A 23,498-nucleotide genomic window follows, 5' to 3' on the forward strand; every position below is an offset into this window, starting at 1 on the left:
ACATGCTTCTCTCACTGTGTGTACATTTCTGTGTTTGTATGATATAAACAAACACCCACACACACACACACACACACACCTTCTGCAATTTCACTTTTAAAATGCTGTTTATATGCAGTCTGAGAATCCTCATTAAATCTGGCTGGAGAGATGCAGAGGTGCCCGGCCACCGAATCTGCGAGATTGGAGGGGATGATAATAAAACTGTACTGGAGTCAGCAATAAATCACAGACTGATAAGGTCATCTCCTGAATAATGATCATAATGTGACAAGGCCCAGCCATGAGCTCACACACACACACACACACACACACACACAAACACATATACACACACACACACACACACACACACAGTATACTGTGATATATGTACTGTACATGTCAGTGTGTGGCGGACCAGTGCATCTGTATGTGGATCTGCATGTGCATGGCTGAGCGTTTGTGGATGGCTTTACTGAGAAAGCTCCGTTTGGCAAAGCATCCGGCCTTCCCCACTTCCCCCCAGCCAGAAAACAAAAGCTCCTCAGCTAAATATACAACGTCTGCATTTCACCTCGCTCTTCCTTCTCTCCGTCCCACCTCTCTCTAACAAACCAAACACACTCTCTTATCTCTCTTACATGTTACGTAATTTTCCCCATTTTTTGGGTGGTGCAATGTCTTTTCAGCCCTGCTAGAGGCGGTGGCTCATGGGATGTGATATATCTGTGAGGGTGTGAATTCCAGACTCAGAACTTTAGTCTCACCAGAGGATAGATCCACATGACTGACACATCTTCTCACTTATCCATTGTTATTTAGGTCAAGACAGGATACGTCAGAAGCTACTACTTCACAGTGCGCAGTATAAAGTTTGATATCATAAAAAAGGTTCCCAAACAAAGAATAAATGCACAGTCAATTGTGTTTCAAAAGGTAAATGTATTTTATACGATTTCTTAGGCATCACAAATACGTCTGTGTCATGTTGATCAGGGTGGATGTCCTGTATTTGGCTTATACTGAACTTATTTTAAGGCAAATTTTAATAAATGGTAATTGCAGCAACAAAACTCACAATGAACAGGCGCTAAAGGCCAAGGTAGGCTCATCACTTTGACACGTTTCAATCGAAAAGACTCCGAGCTGAAGTTAAAGTTTAACGATGCGTTCAACCGAAAATGTCTGAGCCAGCTCACGCTCTGTGTCAGACTTATGACGGGCAAACAACAGGTGGACTAAATACAAACACACCCCACCCATGTCACAAATGCCGGAAGCAATATTTAAATTAAAAGGTGTGTAATCTAAATAACAACAATAATGGAAAATAATTGCCTCAGGCCAAATAAGCTTTGTGGCCCCTACAGTGATCCTAAAGTGGTTTTTGTTTCAGTTTTTAAGTTTGCAATGTTGACCACGTGTTTGTACGAACACCTTAAACCGAGACCAAATACGTTTCACTATAATTGGAAATGCAGTTCAGATGCATGGCAATTTAATTTTGTAGGATCATTTTTTATCATTGGATCAAAATTCAATAAATGTGAAGCTTGAGCGTGAGATCAAAAATGTGTTTAAAATGCAATTGAATACGTTTAACAATTCAGAGTTCGACTTAAAAATGACACAATTGACCTTACATCATACAACCTGTCATCAGGGCTGCACAGTTTGTAAAAAATAACTAATTGCAATCACTTTGACTGATATCGTGATCACGACATATAGAAGGGATTGATCATTTTGCCTCATAAAATATATAAAAATAAACATGGTGTGATCTGTACCAACCGTATATGTTGAGTCTGTAGAATACTGGGATGTATCTGCAGCTCCAATATAAATGGTATTTAACACATGTAACCTTTAACAAATACTGTGCCTAATGTGATTTGAATATTGCACTTGCTCGTATTGCGCTCTCGATAACATTTGAGATAATTGTGCAGAGCTGGTAGTCACGTTAATGTGTTAATAATGTCCGTCCCTCCCTTCCCCGTGCAGTGATCAGCGTTAGCGCTGCCTGCCGTCATAGCAGCCAATGAGGTCAGGCCGATGCTAATAGCTCTGATGAGTGTTTTCTCGTCGTCTACACTCAGCGCCACTGCCCCGTTATCACGCCCCCCCCCCCCCCCCAACACCACCACATACTGTGTCAGCATTTTCTCACTATGTATGCCGCATTGGCATATGCTGGGAATGTGTGTGTATGTGTGTCAGTTACCATGTGTGTTCAGTTTTTCCGCCTGGCTGTCTGTGGATGCGCATTGATTCTGCCGCATGCCATTTGCATGTTGCTGTGTGTGTGTGTGTGTGTGTGTGTGTGTGTGTGTGTGTGTGTGTGTGTGTGTGTGTGTGTGTGTGTGTGTGTGTGTGTGTGTGTGTGTGTGTGTGTGTGTGTGTGTGTGTGTGTGTGTGTGTGTGTGTGTGTGTGTGAAGACGTTTCGTCTCGGTGCTGCATGAGACACAAAAATGGGAGCCGGCTAATTAAAAGTAGTTGTAAGTAGGACAGTCTCATCAAAAGAATATGCTGATCGGTTAGACCATTTTTTTATGCTTGCTATTACAATTTTTTCTTGTATCCTGTTTAAAGTTTACAAAATAATAGAGTGTTAACGGCAACAAGTGCCCAATTTATTATCATTTTCCATCACAGCTTTAAAACGGTATCATATGATAAATGCCATCACAATATATGAAATAATATTCTGACAGTATGACCAAAATAATAAAGACTGTGCATTGGATTAAACAGGTGAACCTGAGAAGTGGCTACAGAGATTGCCAGTTTTTAAAAAGAGGTACTTTGATGCTTTTTGGGGTTTCCCTTTCCTGTAATGGGTTATATGTTTTTTTTTGCATGTAAATGGTCTGCAAAGGCCAAAATCCCCCCCCCCCCAGCCTGAAACACCCCCTTTGTTTACTTCCGTGACATATTGACATCACTATGTAACGCTCGGCTTCGATTGGCTAGCGCTCCAACACTTTGCACGTGATAGACTAAGGGGCGGGACATCTCTAAGCCGTTGACCAATCACAACACAGTCGGCCAGCTAACCAATCAGAGCAGACTGGGCTCTGGTTTCAGACAGAGGGTGAAAAGAGGTGCTGCATCACAGGCAGTATGAGAAACATAAAGAGCTTTTTGAACATTAAAGCATGGAGACATGTCCCAGGAGAGACACTAAATACTGATATGAATCTGAAAATGCACATTAGACCCTATGTCTGACCATCTGGAGCCTTTTTAAAGTTAAACCCTGAATTGTAAGTGTTCTTTAAAAGTCAGTGAGCGCAGCAACAAACTGTTGAGTGGAAGAAGATTATGTGCGAGGCGGAGACGGTCTGAGGCTTCAGGAAGATGATGGAACTGAAACAAACACCCGTCACACTCTGCTAAGACAGTGTTAACATAGTTAACGTCATCATCCCATCACTGATTTAGAATACCAGCATCCCTTTCTCCAAGCCAATTACCACATGTCAGCAAACTGCCTTAACAACACACTGTCTTAATAACACCGACCAAATGGCATTTCTGTTGACAGGCTCCATTAAGATGTGGGATTTTGTTAGGGATATATCCAAGGGTAGGAGAGGATTCTAAATACGAATCAAGCCGTCAACAGAGCATAACATACGCTGAGGATATCCGGAGAACATTCAGCCAGCCGTGATAACAACTGCCTCCTGTAAACACGCGCGTTTCTCTTCTATCAACAAGCGGTAGCAAACGGGAGACATATTTTGTCATGCGTTCATGGCGGTCTGTCTCGCGTATTTTCATACTAATCAGGTAAAATGTGTGGAATACTTTTGCTGACAGATCCGATTTATTCATCCTCTTCATCTCTTTCCTCGTAGGCACACATCTCCCTAATTTATAGCATGACGGCAGCGGTTTCCGGGCCACTATTTGCAATATTTTGATGCTGTGGCGGTAATCAGGATAACAAGCAGGAAGGAGGATAGAGCCGGGGAAATAGAGTGAGAAAGAGATGGATGGAATAATGTATTTGAAGGCAGAACTGTTGGCGTTACTTCAAACAGAGAGGCACTGTAGAAACAGGAAATAGCCTCTGGAAAAATATTGGTATCACCCCACACGCGAGCGCTGAAATCCCAATGGTGATCGGAGAATAACCCGCAAATAGGGAGGTGCAGGAATGAGTCTAAAATCCGGAAATGAGTTAGCATTTTCACAATGCCTGGTCGTTTTTCAAAAGTCGATGGTTTTTGGAATGACTTTTTTGTTAGATCCTGAAATAAGGTCTGTTTTTAATACAATTCGATGCGAAAAATCAGGTTTTGTCCGACATAAAATGCATCATTAAATACCCCATTCGTAAATGTTGAAAGTTTCTACGTGTCCTAAAACAGGCGGTTGCTAACAAGTAGCTAAAGAAACTGCTAAGCGTCATTACATCAAACGTAAGGCCACCTTTAGCTTAGCGGTGGTGACGCAAAGTCATGTGACCCAGATGTAATTGTTTAAAGATTTAGGCTTTTTACTTCTAGTGGTAAAAAAGTGGTGTTTATATGAGAAGATAATCCTGCTGAGCAAAAGAATGATAACGTTAGTTTGCCACAGGTTTTATTTTGTGCTATATCCAAAAATCCAATTGAAAAACTCTGTTGCTTTAAACAAAGGGAGCCCTAGTGATGGTAACTTCAGGTTGGGCCAACAAAAACACATCATCCCTGCACCACTGAGACATTTAGAAACCAAAACAGCGGTGCATGCTGATGTGCAGCCTCTCTGCTGGCTCCGCATTCACACGCTCCGCTGTATGTTTCTGTGGTGGGCCTGACACTGTGTCTGCTGGTTTAACATCATGCCGCCCGGGCCACACATCCCCCTCTCTACTGACGCATGTATTGGAAATCAATTCTGTGCAGGCAATCCACACAGACAGCCCTGCACTGGGGCTTTCCAGTGTCCCTATTGTACCTTATGCTCTAAAGAGGTAAACACAGATCCTATAGCAGAGAGGCCGGGATCATTACTGCCATTAACATGTGTTAAGGGTCAACAGACCAAACCAGACCCAATACGAAACGTCTGTGCCTCACAGTGGCCCTGAATCGAGCTGAAACACAGAAACAGAAAAGTTATTTCCTTACTTTGCTTGAGTCAAAGTTGGGACTTAATCATACTGACATTGCACTGAGAAATAGTGGTGGTAGCAATTGGTTCTTAAGTCTTAGAGGATAAGCCAGCGGACATTCTATGGGTTTGTTATTACCAGCAAATCCTGTGAAAAAAAACAAAACCAACAACGCATTAGTCCGACCTTTCCCAAGTCTGTCTGCGGCCCTCAGTAAAGACTTGTTTTTTTTATTGATGGCGTTAATCTAAATTTGTTCCGTGTTGTTTTGAGACACTAAAACCTGCACTGGTCAATTTTAGTTTTGGGATACTTTGCATAGTATTTTGTCTTCTTTCAGACCAGAAATCCAAATACACACAAAATGCTGACAGTGATTTTGTAAACATATTTTAAATGCCAACGTACTTAAAGAACATACAAATATGAACCTGAAAAATTAGCATAATGTGTTCCCTTTAACACCATTTCCTGACTATGTTAATATGACACATGATCCACTCTCCATTAAGTTTCCTTCAGAATATGTTCTGTTGCAGATGAGCTGCTGCTGAATTTAGGAGAAATTTCAATAAACTAACACCACGTTTAGGATATCTGCTGTGGTGCTTCAGCAGTATTTTCTGCTCTTGTGTCCTAGAATCACATGACAATGATGCATGCGTTACTTACCGGCCTGATTATTCATCATTAGGACTTAAGCACGGACATGCATCTTGTTAGAGACAAGCTGCCAAAGCACAAAAAGGACAAATACTGTGAGTGTGTGTACGAGAGATCCCCGTACAGAATAACCTCACATTTCCCATTCTCTAATTAGAGGATTTTCTCCACAATAACCTCATTTCCTGATAAGATCTTTTCACCGCGCTCCCCCCGACATGAAGAAGTGCCACGACACTGACCCTGCTGACGCTCTCCTGCCCTAAACCAACTGTTCTCTCCCAGCAGTGACAATATTCCGTCTTATCTCCGACAAAAGGATTTAAATAGGCTACTCAAACGGGACTTTTGAGGATGCCCTATCTGTTAACATCAGATGTGATCGTCTTAGGAAAAAAGAGAGAAGAAGCATTGGAACAGAAAGAAATCATTTGGAGTCTGACAGTTTCAGAACTGATGCAGACATTAAAGGAGATTTGCAAAACTATCCGAACTGTCACCCGGATTCAGAGTAATGAGAACAAGTGCTGGGGAAATATTTCAACAACATATTAAGCATCGTCTCGAACAAAACCACCTGTGGTTTGTGCAGAGAAGCTTTGATCTGTGTGTGAGTGTGTGTGTGATTTGTCTTCAACATTTCCTTTTTACATGTGCTGCCTTAAGAAGAATCATGTCATTTGTTTCCCATTTCCTCTCTACTTTTCATCTCTGTCATCACTGCACCCATTCCGCTATTTTCCATATTATTTTTTAAAATCCTCTTAGTGTGTTGTTGTGGATTTGTTGCACTCTGTGGGTGTTAGCAGTGAACTTGTTAGAAAAATATGTTTTTTTAGAATAAGAAATAGAAATAGAAGCCGGGTGCAGAGAGTGTGAAAGAAGGGGAAAGAGACAGAGGAGGCTGAGAGCTGGAAGAAGGGGACAGAGTGAGAGAACATAAAGGTAAAGAATGAATAGATAGATAGAAGTGAAATGAATGCAGCTTCTGGAGCGGGGTTTGTTGTACCTTTTAATTTACATTTGTTTGACAGTTATGGACACATTTGGTAAACTCCATGACAAACAAAGGAGGACTCAAAAGCTGGCATACACAGAAGGCAAGCAGGTCGGAAATGGGCCGTTATAACCTGGCAGGTCTGAAGAGGGAAAGTTGTGACAGTTGAGCAGGTGAACGAGAAGTCAAGTGACAGGGTCAGGTGAGAAAGATGAGGGCATCTGATGGACGGGTGGACAATGGCACCGCAGGGGGCGGGAGAAAAGAGACGGGGACTACAGTTGCATTTGGGCGTTTACAGAAATAGTAGAGGGACGTAACCCCCCTAAAAAGTTTACTTCTTCGAGATACCCCTCACAACCATGTTTTGTCTTTAATGGCTGGTTGCGTACAAGTATTTAACTAAAAATGTATCTTAATACCAGAATTAAGTTTGGATCCTTCCCAAGGCTGCTTCAAAGGGGATCATTTCTGCCATATGATATATATCCCTGGGACTAATCACCAAAATTTAGCCAAATTTGGATAAGACGTTCACAGAGAGACTTTTAAAAAGTGAACTCGTGAAATGTTACAGTTTTCACTGTAAAATGACCAAATAAAGTCAACTTTCAGAGTGTTTACCGAGTTGTGTGGCATTTCGTCAGCTATTTTATTTTAATTCAACATGTTAAAATGGAGATATGCACAGTAAGAGATGTGTTGGCCGAAGAAGTGATGAATATTTTGCATTTTTTTAAATCCCCACACCACTACGGTTTGGTAAACATCCATTTCCCACCTCTGCAACATCCAGCAGGCGAGAACATCAGACAGAGAGTGAGGCGGAGAGAGAGCAGAGTGTGCATGCAGGTTCAGATCCGGGAACACACAGTGGTGAGACGCTCATTGTGAGGCTCTGATTGTTTTTGTCACAGCCTTTAATCTTTGAGCAGCACTTCCTGTTTCAGAATCCTCCGTGGCTCATGTGCGGAAAAGGGTTTAAATGTGGAGCGAGGATGAGAGGAAACGGAGAGGAGGTCTGAAATGTGAAAGGCTGAAGGAGAGAACGGAAGATAAGAGTGAGACAGAGTGACGGATGTAATAGAGGACGGATACAAAGCGGTGGTTTGACCCTAAATCTTGAAATTACAGAGCAGGAAGAGAAAATATTAAGATGATAGTGTGAGTGTATGTGTGTGTGTGTGTGTGTGTGTGTGTGTGTGTGTGTGTGTGTGTGTGTGTGTGTGTGTGTGTGTGACATGCAGTACAATAATATAAATGTGTGTGTGAATCTGACCTCGTTCCACTGCTACTTAACATTTTCCTCTCCATTCTCCCGAGAGGATATGGACCTATAATAATTGTACGTGATAGGCTAAGGGGCGGGACATCTCTAAGCGGTTGACCAATCACAACAGAGACGGCCAGCTAACCAATCAGAGCAGACTGGGCTCTGGTTTCAGACAGAGGGTGAAAAGAGGTGCTGCAGCACAGGCAGTATGAGAAACATAAAGAGCTTTTTGAACATTGAAGCACGGAGACATGTCACAGTAGAGACACAGAATGCAAATATGAAACCTCAACCGCAACTACGAGAGATACTAGAGTAAAGTCGTAAATAAGAAAAAAAGTATTATGCTGATAGGACAGGTAGTATGCGAGATAAGCTGCAAGTATGCAGATAAACACACACACACACACATATATATTTTCATTCCACAGGCTTAGACGATTGGTAAAATCCAATTTTTGCTTGCTTCACTACCCATATAGTGTAATTCAAGTATATAATAACCACATAACTCTGTTTTGCATCAGCTTACACACACACAAAGAGACTAGCCCCACATTCTATATATATCTCCTATTTTTTCACAGGCACTTTTTAATGCATGCCTGTTTGCATGGGGCTAAAAACATGACGCAGGAGCAGAGACAGCTTTACTGGCAACATCCTTAGTAGTTACACAACTAGCTCTACGTTAGGTAAGACATAAAACTTGGGCCTGCAGGAGAAAGAGGAGATCAGAGGGAGAATAATAAGATTTAAACTCTACCTTCTACCGGCTGTCATGGGAAATGTGAGGTTGCTGAACAGGAGGTGGATAAGCTCTCAGCCTTGATCTTCTCTCCTTGGTAATATCACAAATACCTCTTAATATGCTTGGCTGAAAATATAGGGGGAAATAACTGACTCATTGATTATGCCGTAGGGTTTTTGGAGAGTGTGGGCAGACTGAAGGTGAAACAGAAACTCTATCATGATGTGGTTTGTGAAGATGTTCGCTGTATGAGAGAGGAAAGTGGACGGCTGGGTTTAAAAGGGATATTTCCTCCTAAATAATTCTAATCTTTCTATCAATTTGATGGCTTAATTCTTGAGGAAAACATCGATCTACTCGCATACAGTCTTGGTGAGTTAAGAACCATAAACTGAGAAAAGTCTTGATGACTGAAACCATGGTTTACAAATCACTCTACAGAAGTATAATCCAATCCTTGTTTATCGGTCTTAATGACACATAAACAGTAGTCGCACATACGGCTGTGGCTCAAGAGGCTGTCCATCAATCTGAGGGTCGATGGTTTGATCCCTAGCTCCTGTGGTCAATATTTTTGAAGTGTCCTTGTGTAACATATTGAACCCAAATTGCTCCCGATTGCATAGCCAACAGTTTGTGTGTGTGTGTGAATGGGTAAATGCTGACTCCTAATAGCGCTTTGTTAGGAAAGACAAGATAAGCACGCTATAAAAAAGGAGTCTATTTAATGCTAACGTTTTTAACTAGCAAGGTTTGAATGAAAATGTGTGTGCACTTACAAATGGAGAAATTAGCCTTGAAACTGATATACTGTAGCTGTGATGTTTTTAAATGCTGCTCCTATTTACTTCTATTCATTGAGACTTTTCTCCATATTTGGCTTCTGTGTTTAAGGTAGAAAACAAATAGGAATGAACGTAACGTGGGGAGTAATTTTCTACACAAATGATGATTTTAGAAGTATTAATCTAAGATAGCACATTAAGGCTTGTGTATCCCAAATAATTCCAATTGCAGTGAGTTGTGTTCTCCCTTCTTTCCTCCTGCTTCTTGTGGTTTTTGGGGTCAATGTGTTATGATTAAAGAAGGCAGTTCAGGGAACACCTGCATCTGAGTCATACATCTCACGACACTAAACTAATAGCATGACAGATCGGGTGGCAACGGTGGCTCTTGCGAGGAGAAGGAGCAGGATTGCATAATCTGATAAAGCTTGGGGTTGCACCAATTTATTAAAAAACTTGACATTTAAAACTGCTTTAGGCTGGATATCTGTATAAAAATGTAATGATCCTGAATCACAAAGTGAGGCTCCCGTGAAGAAAAAACAAAAACAATTGCCCCTTAGATCTTGTTTTTGTGAGGAACAGTTAACGGAAGAATTAGCAAATAAACAAGACTAAAACTTTCTCTTTAACCAGTCACAAATTACATTTTGAATCAACTTTCAGATAATACATAGTACACAGCCCAGCACACAGTGAGATGTAGGCTCTACATTTAGCCCATTCTAGGTTTAGAAGCAGTTGGCAGCTATTAGCCTATACCTCCCTGGGAGCATTGTTGGGGTCAAGTGCATTGCTCAAGGGCACCTACACATTGCCCAGAAGGTGAACTGACAGCTTTCAAAACACCAGTTCACTCTCCATTCTTGGTTAGTTCAGGGACTTGAACTGGCGACCTTCTGGTTCCCACCGGGTTCACAAGTATGCTATATCACTATGGTCACTATTTTCTGACCTCTGTCTCAGCTTTCACAACATAACGCAGGTTCACCACAGCTCGGAGCAAGGCCATAATTTACACTGAAAAAAACCCAGCTGTGCTCTCAGGCAGCAAGTCATAGTGTCAAGCACAGAGCTGATTTTCCCCCAGGCTTTGCGGCCAAAGTTAAACTAAATTGAGGTAAAAAAAGAAACAAGTATGATAACTTGGGGAAAAGGCAAGGGCACTTAAGAAAAGTAGGAAATCTACTGAAATTAAATTGGACTTTCTGGACTCATAAAAAGGAAGGGAACCAGGTTAGGAAATGTGGTTTGTGGTTGTTAAATGTAATTTATGCTTTAGACCTCTGCGTCTTGTTTGGCTGATTCGATTATGTCATTCTCTCCATTTAACGGACCGGCCCTATTTTAAATGGTCAAAACGAGCCATACCTACAATACAGAAAATTCCCAACACAAACGTAAACCATATAAGCTATGACAACTGAAATGACCACTTCCTAAAGCTTCATCAGAATTTGCACAGCCATAATTGCACATTACAGTAATTGATCATAATGAGAACAGCAAGGCATGCGTGCACATTACAGTAGCTTCATACATGAAAGCAGCACTGTGCAACCACAATGCATATTACAGTAGCTTCATTAGCATACGTCAAACAGAGCTGCACAGTCACAACAGTACAGTAGCCTATGTAAAAAGCATTGCAGCACCACATAGCAGATTAATCTGTGGCTTCATCAGCAAATGAAAACAGCAATGCACATTACAGTAGCTTCATATGAAAATAGCACTGGAAAGCCACGTTGCAAATTACAGTAGCTCTATTAGTATATGAAAACAGCATTGCGCAGCTACGGTGAATACTACAGTAATTAATCACAGTAGGAAAACAGTGGCAAATATTACAGTAGCGTCATTAGCATATTAAAACAGCCACAGGGAAAATTAACTTACATATTCTAAAGCCACACACCTGTTGCTCCGCTCCCCCGCTTTGCATGTGTTGCCTCCGGATCCGGTAATCCACTTTCTCAAGCTTTCTCTTGTTTGTATCCAGTTTCTGCCACATATCCTCGTGCTAACGTTAGCCGCGCTAGCTAAGGCAACACCGAAGCTAGTTGTCATAGCTACACCTGTCCTGTAGCCTCGGCAGCGGCCCGTTTCCGCAGTCGATACAATGCGCTATTTCCACATTTCTTTCTCACCTTTAAACCAAACAGAAACAACTTAGTTTTCTCACTTTTTGTCTCATTAATTTGTTCTTCAGTTTGTTTTCGTTAGCCAGGTGATGCTGGCACGCGCAGTTGACGTCAATATGCGCTCAATCTCCTGATTCGACATAACGTGACCTCACGCGCTACCTTAGAGGAGGGGTTCATGGGAAAGGTTGTTTTTACAATTACAATTAGATTTTACATTTTAATGCCTGAATGCATAAAGTACACTTTTTTAATCAAAATCATGATCGACAAACATTTAAAACACATATCAATGTGAGGATGACCCATTCATGCCCATTAGTTGTTTGCCCCTTCTGGCATTTCCCAATTTCCGGATGGCCAATCCATCACAATCTCAAGTTTACAATTTAATGCATGAAAACTGTTGCCTTTCCCGCTTTTGAATGGCCGGAAACCACAATGTCGACAGCATGAGGCGGGTTGCTCAGCATTCCCAGTGAAGTATGTGCAGTTTAATGTACGAATCAACAACCAGTAAACTGAGAAAGCCCAACTCTCATTTGCCAAGCAGCAGTGCTATTTATTAAGCAATCACAACAGATGGGAAACGATGTTGAAAAGGAAAATGTGAATGGAGAAGACTGGAACAAGTTCAGCTGCGGTTTGGCTTCTTTGCCAAAGTCTCCCTTTTATAGTTTTATAGGACAAGGATAGAATGACAGTAACTTGAAGATGTCAGACGGCGAGATTTCTGAGAACATAAAACGGAAGTGGCCTTCACACAAAACAAACAAGAGGGATGGTTTTTAAATCAGATTCGAGTTTATTGCCATATACATTTACACATACAAGGAATTTACTGTGGTGTATGGTGGTGCAAACATAAACAACATCAGAAAATAAGCTGTAAGAGAAGGTCAAAAATATAACGATCATAACTACACACACACACACCGGTCATTTTAAGTGAGCCGCCTTCTCGAAAACCAAAGAAGAGATTGAGGTAAACAGGGGCAGATGGACACACCGACTCATGACATCAAACATACAAACCTGACAGAGACCGTGACAAGAGAAAGTGCATCACCATAAACAGATGGGAGCTGGATGCTGTTCCTGTCCCAGTGTGCGTGCGTGTTTGTGTGTGTGCCTATCCGTCTCTCTTTGGCAGAGGTTCAGCGCTTTTGTTGGACAGAGGGTGAAAGTATGGAATCTGTCAGGAGCCATATGATGCTGCCGCTGCATTTTACACATGGATACAGAGCGGGAGATTGATGGCAAGGACATGGAAAACATCCCAGAGGACAGTGTATCTCCTACATGTAGGTTTGAAGGTACATAAAAGACACACGTGTGTAACTCGGGTTGATGTGTTTTTCACCATCACATGTTTCTGCTTCATACCTGTAGTTTTTGTGCAGTAAAGGTCAGTACTGTCTCCAACAATTAGCTGACCTAGATTCAAAAAGGCCCTTTACGTGTGGGTGTGTGTGTGTGTGTGTGTGTGTGTGTGTGTGTGTGTGTGTGTGTGTGTGTGTGTGTGTGTGTGTGTGTGTGTGTGTGTGTGTGTGTGTGTGTGTGTGTGGCCTGTCACTGTCACTGTCTCTGTATAATCCCCATGGTTGCATTTGGTTTCTAACATAAGTCAGAGAACAGTCAGGGACTTTTCGTTTGCAATACGCCTGACCTACATTGGCTGCTCACAGTGTGCTTAAGACGACACATGCAGTCACACTTACTGTATCCTCCTGCAAAATGTCTGCTTTTAAGGAGGCGTGTATGTGTGTGTGTGTGTTTGCATGAGATGCTTGAACACACACACACACACACACACACACACACATACCGAGGCTCAACAGTTTAGTAATGATGGTAGTTTTGCAGAAAATGCTGCTGTCACATTAAGGCACGGATTAAATTCTCCTTAAGCTTCTCTCACCAGGCTGCCTCTCTCCAGGTGGTTAACAGGAAAGGTATAATCTCGACACACACACACTGACTCACACACAAACACACACCATGTCAAGAACACAAAAAGAATAACAGGAACTGAGACATAGAGACTCAACATCCAGGAACATCTCTTGTAAAGGTGCAAAAATGTGGAAAAAAAACATATCCTGTACATGAATAAATAATCTGTGTTCAAGTACATCTACACGAGAGCACACACACACCACATTGTGTGCTATTCGGGGCGATGTGGCAGCAATAATTAGAGGTGCGACAGCCAGACAGGTAGAGCTGATGATAATGGGCCTCAGCTATTTCTGTTCTCCACTCTCTTGCTCATAACCTCTCTGTCTTCTCTCCTGGTCTCTCCGGGTCATACATTTTTTTTTACTGTCAAACACCAGGTTGAACTCACACATTTCTACACATACGAACATCACACACAACCCCCCTCTCATCCCTCATTTTCTTTTCCTTCCTTATTATCTCTCACATTTTTCTTTGTTCCCCGTGTGTTTTTAATTGACACGGTGTCAGCGTTTCCTTCCAGCGTAATTTTCAGTCAGTTACTCCGTGCTGTAGAGGGGGGAAGGTAGAGATTATACCACAGGTTTTATTGTTCTTGTTGAAGGGCAAGTCAATGATGAAGAGCCTGCACTATTTGGAATGGCCAGCAGGGGGCAACGCTACTTGTTGTTAAAAGGAGTATCGTTGCATAGAAGTCTATGAGAAAATTTCTTATTTGACTTTGCTTAACATTTTCCTAATTATGCTATGGCCAGAATCCCACATTTCAAGTCTTCTTTTATATAGCATGACATATATTTTGTTTATTATGGTCCCATTAAGGGTCAAACTCACGATAAAGCGAAACTGGACAACAACGTGGTACAACCTGCTCCATTTTCTATTTTACAAAACACAATAAACAAACAATTTGTATTAGATCATTCTTAAAATGTGTAGTTAAGTCAAACATCAAATGAGTAGTAAGGCCATTTTCTTATAGGCTTCTATACATCCGGACTTCTTTTTAAAAACTGAAAAAGTGCCCCCTGCTGGACAAATGAGAAAATCCAAGTTAAAGGCTTCATAGTTACGAATTTCCCACATGTTGACTCTATAAAACTGTCCATTAGAGCTGCTTTAAATTGACATTTTCCTGAGAAACATTATTTATTAGATGGCAGGACAATGGAAGTCACACAAGGTGGTCCACATTATTACTTTTCGTTGTAAAGATGAACTGATTTACTAATCAAGAAACCGGCTTAAATGTAACGCACCTTAACTTGAATTGATATGAATAAGATGTGTATTCCTGATTATACCTCAGATCTTTAATGCATGTCTTTTGTCTTTACCTGTGCAGTTTTATTAAATGCTCTTTATTACCTATATGTAGTCTTTACATTCATGTAATTACAGTCCCATTTAATAACTCATTTAGATAAAAGGAATCAGCTATCCTCTTTGTAACTGCAGTGCATTGCTCCCTTTAATACAACACACTGCGCTAAATCGTGACGCTGCTGCAAAACCCTTATCGTAATTGTGTGAGTCTTGAATACACACCTCTCTTATTTGTCTCTGTGTGTGCATGTGGGAGTTTGTCCGTGTACAGGCAACCGTGTTTTTTCTACTTATCTGCATGCGTCTCTGACAGCGGCTGTCAGCATTTTTGTCTGTACATGCAGCTGGAGCTGGAAGCGTGTCACCACAGCAGGTTTCCATTAGAGAGGCCCAGATTACCTGTCATCTGGAGTGAAGCTGCGTTGACCTTGAAGATCTTACTAAGAATACACGTTGTACAGTATGACAGAAAGCTGCTTCAGTGGCTTGGTTTTCTTCCACTCACTTGCTTACCACAAATTAGTTTCACTCCATCATCCACCGAAGGAGACGTCAGGATGTTTGGTCTGAAATAACCTGAGCTTGGAAGAGGACTGTCACGTCTGATCAGGAACAACAACGGCTCCACACTAGGTCTCGTGGCTTTGACTGTGGGGGCTTTCACATTGGTATTTGGTTAGCTTTGTCATCACCAAAGACAGATGATTTAGGCAGTAGATGCAACTCTTGGACGCCATTTCGAAAAGGAGCAATTGGAAATAAATCAGCATAGCTCAAAAATAATGGTGCTCGCTTAGCCTATAGGCAAGTAGAATGTATAAGTAAGTCTAGTAAAATATAGGTTAAATAAAGGAGTGAGACATCATGCTTGATCTTCTTTTAAAGGTGCACACGCGTACCAAACATCGGTCATATGGCAGAAAATGGCATTGAAAGACAAAGATTGAGCATTTTAATTATCCTTGAAACACAAGCACAGTCAGGTGGCGTTTAAGGACATGGGCGAAAATAACAATTGTTAAAGTGTGCTGTTAAAATATGTTAACCATCATAACAGATCAGTCCTTTCAGAAAAAAAACCACCAACATGTGGTACGCTCAAGCCCTCTAATGGCAGTAGTAATAATGACCCCTGTGAAGGATTAGGAAACAATGCACACAAGTCTTTTGAGACTTTTATCCACGTAAATATTTTGACCTGAACCTTCTTAATGATTGATATTTTTAAAACCCCAGTGGCGTCAGATCTGAAAGTGTTTATGTGTATGAGTTTGCTGACTTGTTTGTGCATCCATTTGTTTCTGTGTGTGTGTGTGTGTGTGTGTGTGTGTGTGTGTGTGTGTGTGTGTGTGTGTGTGTGTGTGTGTGTGTGTGTGTGTGTGTGTGTGTGTGTGTGTGTGTGTGTGTGCACATCACAAGGCATACCCCCATTGCTGTGCTGAGATGCATCAAAGCATCTGCAGAATTATTCAACACGCCCAGCGGCAAAACTTCTTGTAAGCTGAGTCCGACATTAAAGTGTTTGATTTAGGGTCGTGTGTGGTTTTGTGTGTGTGTGTGTGTGTGTGTGTGTGTGTGTGTGTTAATAAGTGTTGTGTGTGTGGACCTCTGTGTAGCCCTAATCGTACACTTCTGTCTCATGACAGGCTATGCATGTTAGAGGAAGTGGATTAACAGGACCTAGCAGGGCAGAAGGTTGCCATTTGATTGGCTCTGCTACAGCTCCCATCTGTCAATCAAAGCCGCCATGCCTCTGATAATGTGTAGCTTTAAGCCTTGATATAATAAAATGGGTAAGTTGTATAAACATTTACCACATTTACATGTTTGAATTCACCAAAGCAGACTTTATTATCGTTCCTCTTACGAACAATTTCCGTTCAATTTTAGAAAAAAACAAAGATTACAATTACAACACAAAAGCGTAACATTTGCACAAAACTTCAGAAGACTTTATCCTAATGCTTTCACAGTCATTTACATGAGGAGGTTCAACACCTGCAAGGTTAATACAGCAGAACACTGACTTTTTAAAAGTCCAAACCAGTTTGATAGAGCACTTAACATCTTTAAATTAATCACAGCGATTTAAAATGACTGAGTTTTAAGTACTTAGCCGAGGTCTAGCATAAGGGATCTCTTAATCGTCAGTGTGAACAGGGGACTGATTTCAGCAGAAAAAAAGCTCTTAAAGTTCAGATGGGTATGTTGTTTAAGAATTGAAAATGTGTGAATCCATCCTATAAGCAGCTAGACTATAAAAGAAGAGTCAGGAAGTATGGTTTAGTTTGTCTGTGGTGACCAATACATAACACGAGCAGATGTGTTCGCAGTCCAAAGAGAAGTTCTGGATTCACAGTACAGACATTTTGTCAGAAAAAACACTTTTGTATGGCAGAAACAAACTAAAAAACAGCCACTATACAAATAAATGCATCTTAGAATAGATTCAGTCAGGTTTTAACTGGTATATGACAGCATTGTAAAATCTCAGTGGAAAGGATATAAATACATTCCCATTATCAAAAGTACTGATGCAGTACAGGATAGCCAAATATCAGCATAAAAGGGGCCCTACTATACTCTTTTTCAGGTTCATATTTGTATTTTGTGCCTCTACTGTGACATGTTTACATGCTTTAATACTCAAAATGCTCTAGATTTTTCAGAGAGATGTCCCGCCCCTTAGCCTGTCACGTACAATGAGTTAGAGCGGTTAGAATAGAATAGAAGCGTGAGTGTAACAGAAGTAGAAAGGAGTCCTATGGAGGCGTTTCGGAGATGGGATTTAAGCCTTTGCAGACCATTTACATGCACTAAAACCTATATAACACACTACAGGAAAGGGAAAATCCCAAAACACAAAAGGACTCCTTTAACATAAACATCTAAACATCTAGCTGCAGGAGTTTACCTTTCTTTTTATATTATGCATGAATTTAAGTGCAAACTGAAAGGGAGTAAAAATTCACAATGGCATATTTTAAGGCAAAGAAACCTGTGTATTCACACACTTGTACACACATGACCGAGCGCATGAACCCCTATAGGCTCACACCTAAAAGAGATTATTAGCTATCACTGCAAAAAATATAAATGCAAGGTTCCTCAGAAGTATCTCGGGGTCTATGATATTTATCTAAAGCCATGTTTCTAGCTAAGCTGTGGTACCACTCTCAGTGCTGTCCCTGCACAAAGACAAGCATTATGTCTAAAACGTGAACACCGTGACCGTCAAACTGTTTAAAAAACAACGTCTAATCAAAGTCATGGCCGTGGATTGTTCGGCTGCAAAAATCTCTCCTCCCTCCCAATAAACCATAAGGTTGCTGAAAAAGAAAACTTGTCCTCCGACTTAACTTTGGGTATAGATCAACTGTAGTGGTCAACCATTGATTATCTTCACTCTGAAAAGCAACTACGGATTTGCCCTCCTTATTAGACAAAGGTCCAATAAACCGATCCACTCCTTCACAGTAACATGGTGCCGAGCAACAGATCCATGGCTCTGTTCATTTATCAGGTTTCGAAATGTGTTGATAAAACTGTTGCTAAAGCAGCGAGAACAGATATAGGACCTGCCTAATAAAGTCAATACACCCGTGTGTGTAAATAAATAAAGGGTCAAAGTGCTTGAAGGTTCAATACACCAGTACGTGAGAGGATAAGGTAAGAGCTCTGCGATCAGATACTGAACCCTCAGCAATCAATCACATGTGTTAGTATGCATGTGTGGCTCTGTGAGTGAGTGCACATTGTGTTAGGCCATAGAGAGGTGCAGGAATGAGTCCTAAAACCCGGAGATGAGTTAGCATTTTAGCACTCTGGTTCCCTAGTCTCAAAAGTCAATGGGATTTTGAAAATGTGTTTGGCTAAATGCCAGAAATATGGTCTCAGCTTACATTATTTTCACGTTTTGTTCTATGACCTAGGCTGAGGCGGTGGCTCAGTGGATTAGTGTGCTGATCTTTGGATTAGGGGAGCACTGGTTCAATGCCCACTGCAGTCAGCATGTCGCTGTGTCCCGTGGTCAAGACACTTCACTCCTGTGGGGATTGCCCAAAGTATTGAGTATATATAAGTCACTTTGGATAAAAGCGTCTGTCCAAAGTGTCCTTAAATACGTAAATACCCCACTGGTGAATATCTGAAGTGTCATAAAAACAGCTGTTGCTAAAAAGTGACTAAATGAGACGACTAAACGCCATCATGTCGAACATTAGGTGTTCACGTGAAGTCATACAAGTGTGATATTTTCCTTCAATAGCCTAGCGTTAGCCTTTGAATTCTGGTGATCGAATTAACGCCTACAAAAAGTTGTTTTCATTTTGGTAGATGAACAATGTTAGTCGTTTATAGCCAATCTTTAATTGTTAATTCTCTATTCCACCTGTTACGGATTTTGTATTTTAATGTCTGAACACACTGCTGCTTCTGACAGTAGAATTTATGCCTCAAATGTAGCAAAATAAACAAAACGCGTAAGTTCTGTAATTTTCTGGAACTTATTTTATGCGATATTTCAAAATCCAATGAAAAAATCTGCTCTTCTTGTTGTCGAGGTAGCTAAAAAAAAAACATCATCCCTGCACTGCTCTACAGACTGTAGTCCCAGTGTATCTGCAGGTCATAGCTGTCCAGGAAGTCCGTGGAAAAGACACTTGGTGGTGTCTGGGGGCCAAGAGGGGCCAGAGTGGGGGTCTCCTCATCCTTCTCCCTTTCCATGGTAAGGTCCAACCAATCCATGCAGTCCAGACCCGACTCCCCCTCCGCTGCCATGTCGAAGGTATCCAGGGGAGACAGTGGGCGGTCGAGGATGCTGGGGGTGCACAGCATCTGACTGTGGAGGTCATCGATCAGAGTCAGCAGACCTCCGGGCTCCCCCCCCAGGAGAGGCTTCCCAGTGGTGCTTTCCAGGAAGTCCTCCAGGCGTCCATTCCCAGCGCTGCCGAGGTGTTGTTTTTCTTCTGTGGTGTCGTCGAAGGCCTGGAGCTCAGACTGCGCCGAGGAGGCCGACCGCGGGGTGTCACAGCTGGGGGGGGTGGGGGGGGGACAGCAGCATGTGGAGCGGCGAGGGAGGCGGAGATGAGTGTGGGTTTGCATGGTTGGAAGAAGAGTCCGGTGCTGGGTGAAGGGAAAAACAAAGATTTGGGCACTCAGTTTAGATGCTGATTAAATAAACATTTATTAAAACACAACAATCAAACCATGCTGCTGCAGCTTACCTCCTGTCTGCAAAATGACGTCAATAAAATCCTCTTCATGCTCTGTTTCCTGAAGACACACAGAGGGAACCTCTTTACAACTGAGTGTAAATAACACTGCTCATAACTATGCAACACAAGCACTTAACGGTAAATGAGAAAAGATACAATGAAAACCAAGACATATTTTGCTCTTTCTGTGTTGTATTATTATTCTATATCTTAACTGTCTAACATTACAGCTAAGACGAGGAGGACGAAAGCATCTTTTACATCTCGAACTGTCCAGCAATCTATCTTGTTTCTTTCTGCGCAGGGATACCAATGTGGTCGTAGTTCGGTAGGAAGTAAAATAGTTCCTACATAAAACTGCCACAACAAGCGCTGTGGTTTAACTTGAAAAATTGGGTCATGATTTCCTAAAAGACACATTGCTGTTGAGTTTGTCAAATGTATTTTTGGGGCAAATGCCATTGGGCAACTCCAAAACACCAAAACAATTATGATTAAAAATTGCATTAAAGGGAACAAGGGAGGCCGTGGCGCGACTGGCTAGGGAACCTGCACCGTACGCCGGCGACCGGGGTTCGATTCCCGACCCGTGGTCCTTTCCGGATCCCACCCCGACTCTCTCTCCAACTTTCCTGTCACTCTCCACAAGGGGAAGAGGGAAATGCTTTTTGGGGGGGTTGAACTCTCTTTTATATAAACTGTGTAAAATGTACGAACATCTAATTCATTATCTAAAATGACAGTAAGGTGCGTCATACTTTGTTATCAGGCGATGAGGCAGCTGTCCTGATGGAAGCTGGAGAAAGAGGACTGAACAAGACATCCAGACTAGGACACAACTCCTGCAGGAGAGGAGGAGGAAGTCAGATGAGGGAACAGTTAGTTACCTGTGCATCTGAAGTATTAACAAAATCCTTTGTAAATGTTGTTAGATCTGAAGATTACTCACGGTTTGAGAAGAAGGGGATAGTGCGTATTTCCCTGAGGGAGAATTCTCCTGGTCATTGAAGAAAGGCTGCAGGCTGGGAGGAGCCGACAAACACTGAGCAACGTCCTGCTGACGGACTACAGGTCCCTGAGTTCCCCCATTCTGTGGATTCAAATCATAACCAAATTAAGGATAAAATAAGATAACCTCACTTTGAGACTCTCCTTCATAATAACCATGAACAATTTGCAATTTTCTTTATATCTGTAAATGTTATACTATCCTATATACAAGTATGTCTATGCTCCTGTAGTGTAAGTATGTATTCCTGCTTCTTACTGCAGTATTTCTGGACTTTTTTAGAATATTTTAATCATCCAGAATATTTTATACTGTTAATATTTGATGTAATATTTTTCATTCTATTCCACTTTTTAATTGTTTGTATTTTCATATCTGAACACACGGCTGCTTCTGTATCAAAATAATTTCCCAAATTGGGATCAATAAAGTCTATCTAAAAAAACATAACAAGCTTTATTAATCCCAGTAGGGAAGTTCAGAGTCAGAGCAGTAATGGCGGACAAAGAAGCGGAAAATACCAGTCAAACATAACAGTTCAAACCAGGATAATAAGATAGAAAATAAGATATCATACAAAAATGATTATTTAAAGGTTTAGTTGATAATCGATTCTGATTGGTCAATTCTGATTTTCAGCAGTTTGTTATTTCTCACAGCAGACCGTTGCTATGGGCGCTCTGAATACAGGACGACGTGCAATCATATCAAGCCGCAGGGAGAAGTCCAGTCAATTTAAAGTCAGCTGTTGCCAACGAAAACTAATTAGTTTCCTACGACTCTATGAGAAAACACCGTGGAATACTTTTTTAAAATATAGCGTTTTTTCATATTGCAGGCGCACAAAGCTTTGGATTCAATATGGATTGCTGAACGGGCTCCAGTAATGAAAACAAAAGAACTGGAAAGCTGCCCGAGAGCAGGAGGTTAAAAGCACTTTTCCCATTAACGAGAGGGGGAAATAATACAAAGGAAGACTAGTTATTTTAGTAACATCAGACGTCACTGATAATGTCTCCTCAGGGTGCGATAAGAGGGCTGCAAAGATCGGCAGAGACCGCTGATGACAGCATTATCCAAATCTGCCCACCTGCACTCGTCAGGAGGTTCTCTACGTCTCAATTAGCCACGACGCGCTGGAGTTTTTGTTCCTCCTGTTCACAACATACATCATAGTAATGGGAAGATGTCGTTAGAGTAATTAGCCGAGCAATAATAATTAGCATCGGGCTAGTGTCAGACACTCTTATCTAAGACTGCTGTCACCGTCTCCAACAGCATACATCATTAATTTCCATCGGACTCAGCGGAGCAGTCCTCATGTTTCCATCTTTACGGAGCTTTAAAAGACTGCTCCATTACTGCTGCAGCGAGGGGTGCTTGTTTGAGAATGCGAAGTGTATATAGTGCAGGAATACGTACATTTACTCAAGCACTGTACCTAAGGAACATGTTGAGGTGTTTTCTTTATCATGCTACTTTCCCTATCAGCTAGCTTTGACTTCACTACATTATCCTCCCAGCTTTTGCTAGTAGTTCCTTTCAAAATCAAAACCAAACCAATGGAGAAAAAATGCAAAGCGGATTGAGCCATAATGAATAATTAATCACATATTTTGTTTCTTTTATTGACATTTCCTGTACTGTGAGCCTAAGTTTTACACGTCTTCAGGGCCTACTGCCAAAAAAACCCCCCTGGCTACTTTGAATGAAGTTGCAAAGTTGGATTAAAATATTCAGCTTTAATCCTCACCTTTGTCTCCTGTTGTTTCAAAAATCCTGTGTGCTGTTTGCTATGATTTTCAGCGTTTGGCGGCTGAACAGTGTTGTGGCTGGGGAGCTTAGCTGGAGTGGACTGTAGTCGCTAGAGGAAAAGGAACAATTCTGTTACTTCAAGCATTTTTAACAGACTACTTCTGATCAGTCACAATAGCATGCCTGATATTAGTCTTGGGCATTTTCTAATTGAGTAAATATCCTACCATTATGCATACAAAAAGTCATAAACACAACACAAGTGTTTCCGGTACCTGCAGTGCGATGTGATTGGTTGCTTTGCTCCCAGGTGCATCAGTTCTTTGGTTCTCAGTGATGTGATTGGTCAGTGCAATCAGGAAGTGGTTGCCTTTGCCGTCGGTGACCAGAGTAGGGGTGGAGTCGCGCTTGAAGAGATCCAGAGGGAGAGAGGGCGCAGAGCCCGGCTGCTGGTGTAAGGAGGCTGGAGACACCTGGAGAAAATCCCCAATGACTTTAGAGGAAGAATCCTGGTGGTTCAGTTT

The 23,498-nt window shown here is 41.6% G+C and overlaps 1 protein-coding gene across 1 annotated transcript in view; it reads right to left on the reverse strand.

Moving 5' to 3' along the window:
• Positions 1–16,820: 16,820 nt before the first annotated feature.
• LOC134878544 (myocardin-related transcription factor A-like) overlaps positions 16,821–23,498 on the reverse strand; it is a 37,336-nt gene continuing 30,658 nt past the window's right edge. The window contains 7 exon segments of the mRNA XM_063904641.1: positions 16,821–20,043; positions 20,045–20,118; positions 20,220–20,268; positions 20,969–21,052; positions 21,160–21,300; positions 22,973–23,083; positions 23,250–23,447. Coding sequence (XP_063760711.1) covers positions 19,591–20,043; positions 20,045–20,118; positions 20,220–20,268; positions 20,969–21,052; positions 21,160–21,300; positions 22,973–23,083; positions 23,250–23,447 — 1,110 coding nt within the window. The 3' untranslated portion in view covers positions 16,821–19,590.

Source organism: Eleginops maclovinus, chromosome 16 (assembly GCF_036324505.1).
Source record: "Eleginops maclovinus isolate JMC-PN-2008 ecotype Puerto Natales chromosome 16, JC_Emac_rtc_rv5, whole genome shotgun sequence".
Lineage (NCBI taxonomy): Eukaryota > Metazoa > Chordata > Actinopteri > Perciformes > Eleginopidae > Eleginops > Eleginops maclovinus.